Here is a 14,973-nt window from a genome sequence, read left to right on the forward strand (position 1 = left end):
GTTTAGCCCTGGGCATTTATCGGCCGTGATCACACAGTCAGAACTCAGATCAAATACTATGGTGTAGCAGGCGTCCCATGTTTTCTTTTTGCTTACTTGTACTAAGCTTACAGTCCCTCCATTCTTGGTGCTTTTACTGAACATATTGAAAGGTGAATTCGAAAGAGGTCCCCTGGCTAGCTCTTCAGTATGTGCTATAAGGCATTAAACTTCTCGACTATTATGGGTTATTTCTGTAGAGCAATTGTGACTGCTGTAGCTACACGTTGCTGCCTTTTTCTTTTTCAGTATTAAATACTGTAACATGGGACATCATACGGTGAGATGGGCGTGCGTATTGTCGGCTGCAACTGTGACGCAGTCATCGTTGCTGTCGAAACCTGGATCAACAGAACCTTGACCCATGGAACTCCGTTCCTTGTCACGCTTATAATATCACTTTTTACTGGTCTGAGTCATAGACCCTCTATGTCTGAGTCGCAGGAAGGTTCACCTCATGCACTCAGGATACTAGTATATGTCAACGAGCTTACATAAGACAACATTGAAAAGTTTCTGTCCCTTTTGAATTCAATGAGGCATTGATATGTAAACGAGTGAACAACTATTTCCTCTTGAGTGACCTATAAAAGTACTTCCATGATGGCATCGGACGGACCTTGTTCTCTCACTTCCGTATTCTTTATAGCGTTGGTAGTGACTTTGCCTTGCAGTGTGGTTTTTTCGGAGGATGGAACGGTTCACGGACATGCTGGCGATGTCGGGGAGAGTCACAGAGATGTCCGATTTCCGCCAGTGGTCGACAAAGTCGGCGACGGGGCTCATCCGGCGGGACACATGAAACCATTTGGTAAGGTCCCTATATAACCTCAGCGTAACTTAAACATGCGTGAACTCCTAGTGTTTACGGTCAGTTGTTGGACGGTCCTTCCACATAACAGGTTCCTGCTGATAGCTGTGAGAACACGCATTACAATTGAATTTACTGTAGTAGTATGCCATATGGTTTAATAGGATCATGGAGGTAGAAAGAGCTACCTCCATGATAGGTTAATATGTTTTGGTGCTCGTTTTTTTCCTCCATTCGTGGACGGATTGTGTCGAGACTAATAAAGCGGTGCATATAAAGGTGTTTTTATGAGTTGTGTACGTGCCACAGTACACTATACTACTTTCGGGCGGCAGTCTAACTACATGATATTGTTGCGCTCGTAGTTAGGGGAATTACGAGTTGAGAGGTACCAGCCTGGATCGTAATGCTTTCAGTAACTGAAGCCGACACACCAAGATGTAGATTGTAACACAACCTTGTACTTTATTGCAAGATGGCGACCGTGTCGTTCACTGTCAACGGTCTGATCTCAAGTCTTCGTCTCTCTCTAGTCTAAGCTCTCTACAAAGTTAAATACATCTCTAAACTTACATAATTACAAAAGTTATCACGTGGTAATTTTCCCGCCAGTCTTTGATTGTTTCTTAAGATTAAATAAGATCACACCATGGAATATCCCATTCTCGATTGTTCTCAATGAAATCTTTACCAATAATTAATAAACTATTACACTATCTCTTATCTGCTTCTCGTACGATCTGAGTCAATGACCTTCACACGTCTTGGCCACGTGAGGGACGCTTCAAGATATAATCTCTACAGGGAGGGGCGTTACACTCTCCCACCTTTTTTATAACCAGCGTCCTCGCTGGTCAAAACGAGTGACGAAGCATGGCGATAGCGGACAATTGCAATCTACTTAAAATAAAAAAAAAATACATTAATCGTAAGGCAGTGTGGTTAAAATACGCATAAATCACATATTTTACAAGTTAGCATAAAGTCATTATTCGTGCACCTACAAAATTACAGACTAACATTAACGCATCTAAAATACTTACAGAAATACTAATAAAATCACTAAAATACATCAAACTACAAACTCAAAGTTCAACTATTCTACATAAAATACAATAGACGAAAATCATTCGAAAATTGTAAAAATCATTCGAAAATCGTAACATGTATCAATGATAATTTTCTTGAATTTGTCTGAAAGGGTGGGTTAACTGGAAGGGGGTGTACATTGAGAAGGATGACGTAATTTTGCTTGGTGTATTCTGATATCACGGTCAAAGGTTCAGGGTAACCATAGTAACGACCGTTAGGCATCACTAGACTGTAGCAAATAGCAACTTCCGTGCCAACATTCGGGGCTCTTTCTATCTCCAAAATCTTCATAAAACATAAAACAACAAAAACATCAACACAAAACCTCCTCAACAACTTCAAAAACTCCAAAAAACGCGATAAACCTCACTATCGCTCTATCTCCAGAAACTCAATTCCTCAGGCCATCGGTCAAAACTAAGGACCATTGTATCACTTACGGATCACTAGCACTGGCATTCCTAGCCAACTGAGGGGAGATACACAACAAAACATCCACAACTCCTTACACTTACTTCTTCAACAACAACATAACTTCAACTTCATCAAAAAAACAAAACAAAACAACACTTCGAAAAAGAAAGACGCCTCGTTTGCATACAAGTCCAGAGTATTATCCTAATAAAAGAGTGGTTTCCAAATTACCAGAAAATACAGTCAACAAAACTGAAAAGTCATGCATCTTGTACGTTGTCGTCGCATTTTATGGGTGGGTGTATTCCGAAATTCTGCTTCTTATGATTGTCAGTTCATTCGTCACATAATCAGTCCGTGTTTACAAAGCCGACTGGAAGGTGAACCACAAGCATCGCTGACGTTGGCTGGTCGTATCTGTTCTAAACTCACACACATTACCAACTTCTTGAGCCATTTCTGTAGACAACCACTCTCTCGTCCGGTGTATCTTCGAGGCATGACGTTAGCACCAACATTAATAATGTCACATTGCCTACCTCGGACGTCCGGCACGCGTCCATGTCTGCAAGCCGCCTTCGTCTCTCCGGTCATAGTTCACCTCCATCCGCTGCGGTGCATCTTCGATGAGCCGCTACATATCACCATACATTCGCTCGTGCTGCTGGTTCAGTGGTCCTTCGTCGGGGTCTGCCATCTCTCGTACACGCCCCTCGTTGACTCCACCACCAGATCTCAGAAACCTACAGCCGTGCTGCTTCAGTATACCCGGATTCTCCACCAAATTGTTGCGCTCGTAGTTAGGGGAATTACGAGTTGAGAGGTACCAGCCTGGATCGTAATGCTTTCAGTAACTGAAGCCGACACACCAAGATGTAGATTGTAACACAACCTTGTACTTTATTGCAAGATGGCGACCGTGTCGTTCACTGTCAACGGTCTGATCTCAAGTCTTCGTCTCTCTCTAGTCTAAGCTCTCTACAAAGTTAAATACATCTCTAAACTTACATAATTACAAAAGTTATCACGTGGTAATTTTCCCGCCAGTCTTTGATTGTTTCTTAAGATTAAATAAGATCACACCATGGAATATCCCATTCTCGATTGTTCTCAATGAAATCTTAACCAATAATTAATTAAACTATTACACTATCTCTTATCTGCTTCTCGTACGATCTGAGTCAATGACCTTCACACGTCTTGGCCACGTGAGGGACGCTTCGAGATAAAATCTCTACAGGGAGGGGCGTTACAATATAACCTTTTACCTCAATTGTATTTAATACACGTAACAGGTGCAGCCAACGGAGCTATTCATCGAAAAAGCTATTCCGGAAGCAATTTTTGAGGGCAGGGGAAATTTGATTTTGCTAGGGCAGGGACATATTTTAGGTGGCAGGGGAGCAAATTTTAGGGTTTTTTTTGTCGGGCAGGGTAGATATTGGTTGATTGGCCTGGGGACAGGGCTTGGCGAAAAACGAGGAGAGTGGAAGCTACGTTTAAAACGGGGACAGGGAAAGTTGAGCCATGGTACGTTGCTGCCGGGGATGGGGACACAAGGCAAGTACTTATACATTTTAAAGGTTACTCAGACTACTTAGCCTATCAATTGATCGACCCCACATCTCACTCTAGATGTACTGCGAGATGGAAACCAATAGAAGGCAACTGCAGTATATGTCTGCTTGGGAATGTTAATTTTCAGGGGAATTTTTTTTCTCAGGGCAGGGAAAATCGACAGGGTTTTTTTCACAGGGTAGGGTACCTTCATGTCTGCAGGGGAAATGGAATGACAACATTTTGAGGGGAATTTTTTCCAGGGCAGGGGAAATCGGCAAGTTTTTGACGCCACAGGGCAGGGGAGCTTCAAACATTCACAGTGGGGAGGGGAAACAGGCAAAAATATGTGGGCAGCGGGTAAAAATGAAGTTGAGTGCGGCAGGGTAAGTTGAAAAATTTTCAGTGGGAGGGCAAATTATGAACAGCTAAATTAAATTACCCTCTTGACTTAAAATTAGTCAGTTCACATTACTTTGATCATGTACAATATATCTCATCATAGTAAGGACCCCTTTAAAAGTGCATTGTTCGTTAGCTGCACCTGACGTAATACCTCCCTATACGTCCACAGTCGGCTCTTTCAGTAGCCATAAGGTTTACCACATGTATATTCGCAGTATCTCCACCACAGAGACTGTGGTATATCATGGACGTACCACAGAAGGACCTCATGTCTATGAAAGCTCGTGAAATCACAGCCCACCCAGACAGTATTAATGAGGTTATTATTGAGTTTTTCTCACTGTTTTCTCTATCAGTTCTTCTCCTTTTCTTCATCACAGTCCCTCTATGGATATAGGGACTGTGTCTTCATGCTGTAACTGATTGGAGTAAATAAAATAAACGGTTATATAATCTAACCTAGCCTCTTAACTCACCCATTACAAGGACGTTTATCTCTCATATACACATCTTGTAATTAATTAGTCAATTATGCTAATCCGTGGACTTATCAAGAGTTGGTCAACATTGCAAAGATAGAGATGTAAATGAAAAAGGAGCAATTTTTAGTAACCTTTCCTATCTTTCGCGATGTTGACCAACCCGTAAAATCCCTGATAAGTCCACGGTGTGTGTATGAGAGATATACGTCCTTGTAATGGGGTGTAAAATAAATAAAGAGTCACAGAGGCTAGGTTAAGTTATATAACCATTTATTTATTTACTCCGATCAGTCAGAGCATGAAGAAAATGAAAGAAAATGATAGAGAAAACTGTGAGAAAAACTCAGTAATAATTTTTGGGCCGCGCCTGTGGTGAAATGTCGTTTAATAGCACCATTTGTTTCCACAAGTCCCTCTAGGACCGTGGTTTCACCTTTTAGGGTCCTTTACAGCTTTGACGGCGCTATAGACACACCCACTTTGTTGGGAAATTGAAATAATCGATGATTATCGATAACTTGAATCTACTTTCGCAATGTACGAGAAACACAGTACAAAAATTGTAAAATTCGCCTCGCAATTGAATTACTTATTGACAGACTGAATATAAAAAAGCATCCACGTTTAAATAACTCTCACAAAAATAAATTGTGCTGTTCCGATAACATGGTTTTCAAAAATAGGGTAGGTATAGGTAGGTAGGAAGGGATTTTTTGTTCCAAAATATTTTTAGTTTTATATAAATGCATTTTTCAAAGGTTCAGGGAGTCAAACAGCTGGCCACAGTCCCTCTATCCATGGATGGAGGGACTGTGAGTGAGCTGGCTTATATAAATGCAGTTTTTAGGGGTTCAGGGAGTCAAACAGCTGGCCACAACATTTCCAGAAAAACGTCACGGTATCATACATATACAAGGAATAAAAACATAAAAGACGTCCTCGTTCAAGCAAAAATCAAACGCCAGGTAATTACGAACACGTGATTTTACGGTGTCTTTCTTTCTTTTTTTTCTACTTCACTGTTTACGTGACTCTAAAAAGTTTCAGGGTCGGCAGGTAAAAAGTAGGTAGGTTGGGTTATCAAACAGCACATTTTTCGAGTCGGCCTTATACAGAACATGGTTCCTAGCTTTTTTATTTTTAGTCAGTGCAAAGCTGATGATCGATGTAAGCTTCAGTAAATGTTTGTTGTTTGGACGGGATTTTTTTTTATCGCGGATCAACAGTAACATTTTTCGCTACGTTTATCATCATCAGGTCCCCATACACGTGAATCGTCGCCATTGTGTGTCGTGCATCGTGTTCTCTTTCCCTTGGGTTCCTACGAAAACATTTGCGTTTGTTGTAAAGTCTTATATGTATACTTTAAGCTATGATACTTTTCAAAGCTTTACCTACATGCAGGAAAACAGGATTGTCGATTTTTCGCTAAAATAGCTAGCCTCGGCGAGCGAGTTTGAGGTTAGAGTTCGATATTCAGTGCGGTCAAAGGTCATGTGATATGCGTAGTACGGAACGTTGTTCACAACTAGAGGTTTTCGTTACGTCGATCATTCATGCCACGCAATTCAAGTCACCTTGACGTGTTGAGGAGTGTCACCGTAGTTGTACGTGTACAATTCTGAGGGATACACTATCGAACGGCAACTTTGAGCATCGCTCATCCAATCATTTCAATTCCTACACAAAAATGAATACACGAACACAATCTTCCGTTGTCCTTCATTTATTACGATTAAATCAGAATGCACCAAAGGAACAGAAATAAGGAGCATCAAATCACATACTTGTCCCGGCTTGTGGGCAGTAGCTATTTTGAAGTTCTCAGAGTACACACAATTTAAACCGTCTGCAGTTGCGTCCTTGATGATTTTAAATGTAAGTTTCTCCTCAGAGTTAAAACAGGGATGGCGGTCGTTATGAATTTAATAAAGTGTTTCTCACGTACACAGCACGTTTGAACGGCGACCCAAAAAATGGTGTAATTTACCTTTCAGTAGTTAAAGCAAACGTCCATTTTTCAATTGAGGTGCATGATACCTTAATACGAGTAAATATTATCAACAATACAGAAATGTCAGGGATGACGAGTTACACAGCGATCGAAAACGAGGGCGCGCCGTAGGCAATGTGGAAACCCAACAAAGGATTTTGTTTACACATTATTCCCCCGCTAAACAAAAGAAACGACAACACAAACACAAATAACATAGGGGCTTTCACCTGTAATTTGAACAAACAAGATCTTCCGCAGTGAATAGATAGAAATAGAAAACCCAAAAATAAACCGACGCAAAAATATTCCTCTCTATAGTATTTGACGAGTCTCATCAAGGAAAAAGCACCAGCCTTGAAGTATCTTAATATACTCTTACTTTGGCAGGTCATCATAGAGAACCCGATGCCAAGGTTACGGAGTATGACAGGTTTATCCACCCCAAGGAATTCTGGGAAAAGCATGTGACGAAGTTGGAACCCCTTGTGTTGAAGGGTGGAGCGCTGGGGTCATCGGCCAATCAGAAGTGGACCGATGCTTATCTGGATGATAAGTGGGTACCCTAAATTAGATTTCGTCAGAATTTGACGCAGTATAAACATCTAAATTTACGTGTCACTTTGCAGTAACATTAATAACACAGCATGATATATACTGGTCTAATATTGCGGCTTTGAATTTATATTAGATTTTCAGTGTTTTGGTCAGTCGGCATGTCTTAGCAATTTTTCAGTAATCTATGACCATATAAGTTCAATCAGTGGCACGGATAGCCCAGGCTGTGCCCTGTACGTGTTGATTTGCAGCTATGTACATGCTATTGCCAGGTGTTTGAACTTGTTACCATTGAACAGAGGTTTCTTTCAACCGTCCAGTATCTGTCAATCTGCTCTCCGAGCTAAATAACGTGCAGTGATAACTTCAAAGGTCACGATATCGGCTAGTATTCCGATATTGCAACCAGTTTTACACATTTTGAACACTGCTTCACAGAAGAGCAACACTCGTCCTCGACGACAATGGTACATATGTGGGAAAAAAACAAAACCTCTGAGATACTGTAAAAAATTCATTGATCGTGAGAGAGGTGCAATATAATCACGCTGTGGTCGGGGACTGTGCCGAAAAGTGAAATGCGGCAATATTATGATAATATGATCTACACAATAAAATGACAGCCCATCGACAAAAATTGACCCTTTTCTCTCCTTTATGACACGTACAGATTTTCCCTTCTCTTCATAGATACCACGATGTTCACGTTATCATCGAAAGGAAGGTTGAACGTCGACCGCAGATTAAATTGCGAATGACCCTGAGGCATTTCTTACAACACTACGAAGAGAAGAATTGGTACATAGTGTCACTATTGCCAAACGAAATGAGACACGAAGTAGAGGTGATGTAACATTTTCTTTCCAATATAATCCGAAGCAATATACAATGATATATAGAGCTATATATAAATCCGACGTGTCGTGACTCTATTCAGACTCAGCACTCTGCAATCTGTATTTTCATCGCGCAAAGCATTCGGCGCGGTTCTCCTTATATTGCATCCCACTTAGTATCCGGATACTGTAGTTTGCTCAAACTTCCGAGTATGTATAATTTCGTGTAGTCATCAGACACATGCAGGTATTTTCCTTCCTTGGGTCATAATACCATTTTAATGTAGTGCCTGTACTGCCATCACGCGTCCAGCTTGCCAGGACTGACCACAGGCGGCCCAAACGTATTGAGTTTTGCTCATTGTTTTATCTATCCGTTCCTCTCCTTTTCTTCATGCTCTGACCATGGAGGTACCTCCATGCTCTGACTGATCGGAGTAAATAAAATAAATGATTCTATAATATAACGTAGCCTCTTGAATCTCATTTATTTTACACCACATTACAAGGACGTTTATCTCTCTTTATACACATCTTGTAATTAATTAGTCAACACATCTAATTACGCTAATCCATGGACTTATCAGGGATTTTATGGGTTGGTCAACATCTGTATCTTTCGCAATGTTGACCAACCCATAAAATCCCTGATAAGTCCGCTGTTTAGCATAATAAGTTGTGTTGACTGATTAATTACAAGAAGTGTATATGAGAGATAAACGTCCTTGTAATGGGGTGTACAATAAATAAAGAGTCAAGAAGCTAGGTTTGGCTATAGTACCATTTATTTTATTTACTCCGATCAGTCAGAGCATGAAGAAAAAGAGAGGAATTGATAGAGAAACAGTGAGAAAAACTCAATAAGTCCGGGCCGCCTGTGGACTGAGGGCACCCAGTCTTTCAAACCGAGTCAGCAAGATTCAGCCGTGTGCGGTGTGGAGCAAGGCGACCTCGTGCTGGAGCAACCGCACAGCTGAATCATTCAGTCCACGGGTCTATTTAACTTCATTTTAGTCTCTGGCTATTTCGAAGATCACTCTTTTCGAGAATTTCAATGGTTAAGTCACACATCAACTGTGTTGATGGTTTTAAGTTTGATTGATTCCGGGGAGTTGTCAAAACACGAACAAACTGATGTGGAGTACTGATATCGCAACCACAAATGACGTCAATGACATACATATAGACTTGGAAACAATTTTCGTTTTCGGGAAGCTCTCGATTTATTTGGGAGGGTGGATGGAGGAAATGGATATACCAGTATTTTTTTCCGTCACCGTGACATCAGCTTTTTTCTCTAATTGTCGGTCTGTTTTTCTCAAGTAATTGCAGTACATCATCTCCTTCACCTACCGACAATTCCATTTCCAAAACTCCACCATGAAAACAAATGGTTTCTCCTTTGTTGATGAACTATGACCCACAGCGTCTTGATAGAGTGTGTGCAAGTGTATCATGCAAGTGAAAAAAATGGCAAGTTCTGCCAATGAACACGAATTTGCGTATTTATTTCTAGTCATTCCCAGCCACAAATGATAGTCTCTGTTGGGAAAAAGCTATCAATGCACACATCATTACACAGCTTTCTAAAACCCTTTAGTATTGTACCTGTGGCGGCGCTGTTTCATGGAGGGAATGAAACTACACCCTAGTTTCTTTTTAAAGGTAATACCACTGTAGCTTAAATACAACTCTCTTTCTCATTTTAGGCACCAGCGTGTCTTTTCTGTGGAAATTTTCAACATAACATACAAGAACTAAATTTCTGGATGAGTAGCGGTGGTACAGCATCTATAATCCACTATGACGCGGACCATAATATTCACTGTCTTCTCGCTGGAAGGAAAGACTTCATGATGATTGATCCATATTACAACAGATACCTCGATTTGTATAAGGTATGGTACTACGCAACTAATGTAAGGAGCGATTGTAACTCAGAAATGATAAAAAGATAAGTCTGGAATAGGCCATTTCGTACGTAGGGTTTTTATAGGGATGGCATTATATAGAGTGTATCTTAATTTACCAAGTACATCCTTTTTATAATAAAATAGAATGGAACTTCAAGATTGTTTTTTTCTGTTTCGCGTTATCTGACTATGAAATTCCTATTCTATAGCTAAGTACACCCATATAGGCAGTGTGTTTGCATTGCATAAACAGCCATGTGTCTGCAGAGTCACACGGTTTAGCAACGAGGGGGAACGGTCTAGTGATGACCGTCACATGTGAACGGGGTAGAGCGAGGTCAATGAAGGGAGGTCCGGGGACGGAGCTCAGAATGAAAACTGCATGTGTGAATAGAACAAGAGTCTGTCCACCTTTATAGTGTTCTGCTTTCTGACCATGTTATTGTAGTGGCCGTAATACACTGACCGGACAAGGCACAGGAATTTAACTGCAGCGTTTGACAGAAATATTAAATGAATATATTGAATACACTCACAGAATGACAAACCCAATACCGTGATTGGTTACGTTTTCGCCGTGTGTAAGGGTATCGGTGAAATCATTCTATCATACTTAGAAAGAAGGGATACTATTTGACCACTCATACTTTGCATCCATTCAATTCTTACTTTAGCCATGACTGTGTGAGGGTTTATCCTGAGTATTCACTATATATCATCAACTGATATCACAGTTTACTTACCATTAACATAGTATTTTACAGCCTTGGATATACCTACTTCAATTTTCACAAACACCTTATTTTCTTTTCATTTATTCAATGCACTATGAAGCCCGTGGATGCCGGTTCCGGGTTCACATCTATAAACGTAGACAGCATAGATATGGTGACATTTCCTGAGCTCAGCAAGGTACAATGGATATGGACCACGCTACTACCCGGTGACTGCATATACATTCCTAGCAAGTACGTGCACCAAGTCCGATCCTACGGACGCAGTATATCAGTTACAACGCTATTCACTACCCACGGCGTCTTCAACCAAACGGACTGTCACAACTTCACTTACAATTATTCATCTCTCGCTGACGTCGATGTCATGTGGACATACGAACAAGGGGACAAGGTAAGGACTCTAGCCAGGTATAAATAAACTCATGGAGATGCTGTGTTTTCGTGGTTGTTAATTTCTTGGACGGCCGTCCCTGTTTAGTTGATGTACTTTGAGCAAAGGGTGTCATGATCAGGAATTGCCTCACGTATTTCTAGCACATGCACCCCTGTGATAGTATACATCAGACGTCAGAAACAAAATTGTTTTGTGCAAGTCAAAATCAACCACAAGGGCATCCATTTAAGTATTTATAGAATTGTTTGTATAGAATCCCTCAAGAGGTAGTATAAAGGCGCCAAGTTAGTAATAAAATGAGCTTTTTGACGTCTTAATACAATACCACTGTTGTACATCTTTACTCATCTTATTTTCCATTGAAAGTGTGTTTTCAACTGACTTTCACGTGAAACAGAATCGAAAAAACAAGAATGCTTTGCTGCAGTACAATTCAAAACTATCCTAGGGGGAATGTTTGTATAACGAAAGGTATCCTCGGTCAAGTAGTCATTAATAGTTAAAGAAAGGCGGGTCCAGTGTTTTTCAGGTGTGCCAGAAATCATGCATTATCATGTCTCTCTCTGTTCAAGGTAGACTGGCCACAGTCGCTTGGCGTCACTCGACAGCAATATCGATATCATGGCTGGTCTGGCGGCAATCGTGTTCAACCCACGACTACGCAACAGCCTGCCAGAGTATATTGCTCCGATTTCGCGATTACCTCATCCGTCAACGTGAGAGTCTACTCGGCTGAAGTTTTTCATTTTATTCAATTTACTCTGTTTTGATATTTATGAGCCCGTAGACTTATGGCAAGTCTATTCAGGTGCAACTCATAGGACTATCAGGTGCCGCTAACAAACCTGTTCGTGCAAAAAGGTGTTCGTACGCATTTTTTCAAATTTAAAAACTGATGAGCGGGCGGGGAGAAAAGTCACCATATACAGTGTACGGGGAAGAAATTTCAGTTATTTTATCAAACTGACTGGAGTGGGCGGGAAAAAAATTCTCGTGTGGCCGGGGTACTGGAAAATAGGTAGTGGGAGGGGAATGCCGAGAGTGATAGAACTTCAGGATATATTCAACTTTTAACTTAGAGGGCCGCAGCAATGTCTAAAGATTGAAATGATAAGTTTTGGCTTGAATAATTTGGCGTTGATCTTGGTTGCCGGACGCGCACGTCTGGGTGATAGATAAATAGTTGCGTACATGAAATGTACATGTAGGAATATGCACATAGAGGGGGCCATGGGCCATTTCATTGGAGGGGAAAGGGCCCGGCAGAGGGGAGCTTGAACTGTTGTGATGAGCAGGAAGCGAGCAGACTATAGATGCTGGAGCCTAGGGCAGTCATCTCAGTGGGCATCATGATTCAGTAGAAGGGTATATTTTCCGAACGTTCCAGTTGGAGGATAGTTATGAACAGCTCTTCTTTCCCCCTCCATTTTTTTGGTCAAGGTCAAAAATATGTGTAATAAGTATATTAGCTTTCGGAACATGTTTTGTGATGATTTTATAAAATACACGAAATTTACCAGTTGGCGTCACCAGTATCAGATAAAACATGACACATGTGTTATCTGGAGGCGCAGAGGGGTCAACAACGGAGCTGTGAGGAGTCACTGTATGTGTGATGCTCCCAGGGCACATCGATTTTAGAATAAATAATTTACTACATTCAGATATACTTTTCGTACTGCAAAATTTGTATTATTTATCGGTTTTGAAATTATTGCCTGTATGTCAGTGGCTTGCACGTATGGTTTGTAATAATTTGTATTTCACTGGTACTTTGTGAGCAGAAAATGTTCTTTCAACTCCTCTGTCGGCCACCCTGATTCTATTGAATGATAGCAGGACGAACCACCTGTTGATCTGTGTCACCCTGTGAATCTACGATAATATTTATATTTCATTACATTCGACTTTAGACCATTGACATTGGTTATGGAGACGTACGTGTAATTAAAGATTTCCTCCTTGATGAACTGGAAGATGGTAAGCTGACAAAAGACATATTTGCAGAGGCTTACCAAACAATAACAGCAGGCCGTGATGATGACGATGAAGTGCAATCTATTGATAAGGTAAGCAATAATATCACTAATATTATAGCAATAGATAGATGTGACTTTGATAATACATGTACTTTCTGTGATTTATTTAATTGACCAAATCCATCACCAAGGATTGAAAGAGTGACATTTTCAGAGACAATATGGCTGGTAATAATTGGAAGATTTATCCGGCGATTGGAAGTTATTTTTGTGGCACATAAACTGCAAAAAGTTTCAGCTAATAGGGCTTTAATCAAAGTGTTGGAGGATCCAAGAGGTTATAGGCTCCGTGTAATTAGCCTTTCATTTCAGTGCTGACCTGTACCATACTTTCAGTCTGAAGAGGATAAAACAGTTCATTTGCATAGTTGAAGGTCTTTAACTGAATGATAAAGCAAAGTTTGGCGACAGGATCATGAAATAAACATATCACTGACGTCATAAATGCCATGAAACTGTTGACAGTGTTTTGAACTCTATTGCCCTTTATGATAACATTTTAACTTCTTTAAACTAAATCCACTGACCATTTCCGGTTTCTCTCTCTGTACAGGTGTGGTCGTTCCTTGATGAGCAAGGAAAAGGCTTTGTCACCAAAGAAGAAATTCTCGCCTTCGACAGGGAAAAACTCAAGAAATTCTCGCGAATGACGACGCCTCCCGCCGGACCCTTGGGCGAGTACATTGTCTCAGAAGACAAAATGGAGGAACTGCTTAAAATGGAAGAAGAACAGGACAGCCAGATACGAGCATTTGAAGGCAATGAGATGCTGAATCAGGGAGCTACAGGAGATGCTTTGCAGAGCAGAGGACAACACGAAGAACTCTGAGTATTGCTTGGTTTAGTATCAGACCTCAATAGTTAAAGGTATACTGTCACCTGTTCCAATTTTGCGACAGTTACCATGGAAAGAGAAAATCTAACCAATTACAGCTTTTAAGCGGGTGGCCGCTTTTTAAAAACAGCGCCGTCTCATGGACATTTTGAATACCAACTCAAACTACCCTCTATAAATAAAGTCGTCTACTACTACTACTACTACTACTACTACTAATACTACTAATACTACTACTACTACTACTAATAATAATAATAATAATAATACAATGTGACTGCGCAGGAGTTACTTGATATATACATACATCAGCGTGTTTAACGTATTTCCTGTGAGTGTGACCGCTGTGCCATTGTTGATGTCGCACACCGTGACCTTCAGTTCTGCATGCAGTGCGCTGCAATAAAATATTGTGTAAATTGAATGACGTCATTGTAAATATTCGCTATATGCAGTTACCTTTGATTTCAATCTCACATATCTCTCTCAGAACATTTCGTTTAATTCTTCATGTGGTCACTTTGCCAATTACAGTACTCTCAGTTATACGATTGCGTACGGTATTCCTCTTGGATTCGATGTATCAAACCCATCAACGTTGTTATCTATATATCACATAGGACTCCTTTAAGTGAGACTGCAAGAAAACATGAAGGGACACAAAGCAGACTTCTCTAATATAAAACATCACTTCATTTTCAATACTAAACTTATGTGAACAATCTGTTTCAGAATAAAATAGATTGTCTTTTATTAATGACGCACGTTCATGTTCATACTTGACAGAGTTCTCATATTTCGACAATGTATTATCTGTAATTACTAAAAGCTACAAAATGCACTGTGCATGTCAATTTTACGGTAATTC

The 14,973-nt window shown here is 40.5% G+C and overlaps 1 protein-coding gene across 1 annotated transcript; it reads left to right on the forward strand.

Annotated features, from left to right (window-relative positions):
* Positions 1-519: 519 nt before the first annotated feature.
* On the forward strand, positions 520-14,858 carry LOC139148065 (uncharacterized). Its single transcript, XM_070719344.1, has 7 exons — positions 520-850; positions 7,184-7,349; positions 8,042-8,195; positions 9,897-10,085; positions 10,935-11,228; positions 13,145-13,300; positions 13,824-14,858. Exons 1-7 carry the CDS (start codon positions 640-642, stop codon positions 14,097-14,099), a joined length of 1,446 nt encoding a protein of 481 aa, XP_070575445.1. The 5' UTR covers positions 520-639; the 3' UTR covers positions 14,100-14,858.
* Positions 14,859-14,973: the final 115 nt, after the last annotated feature.

The sequence above is a fragment of the Ptychodera flava genome, chromosome 13 (genome assembly GCF_041260155.1).
Source record: "Ptychodera flava strain L36383 chromosome 13, AS_Pfla_20210202, whole genome shotgun sequence".
Lineage (NCBI taxonomy): Eukaryota > Metazoa > Hemichordata > Enteropneusta > Ptychoderidae > Ptychodera > Ptychodera flava.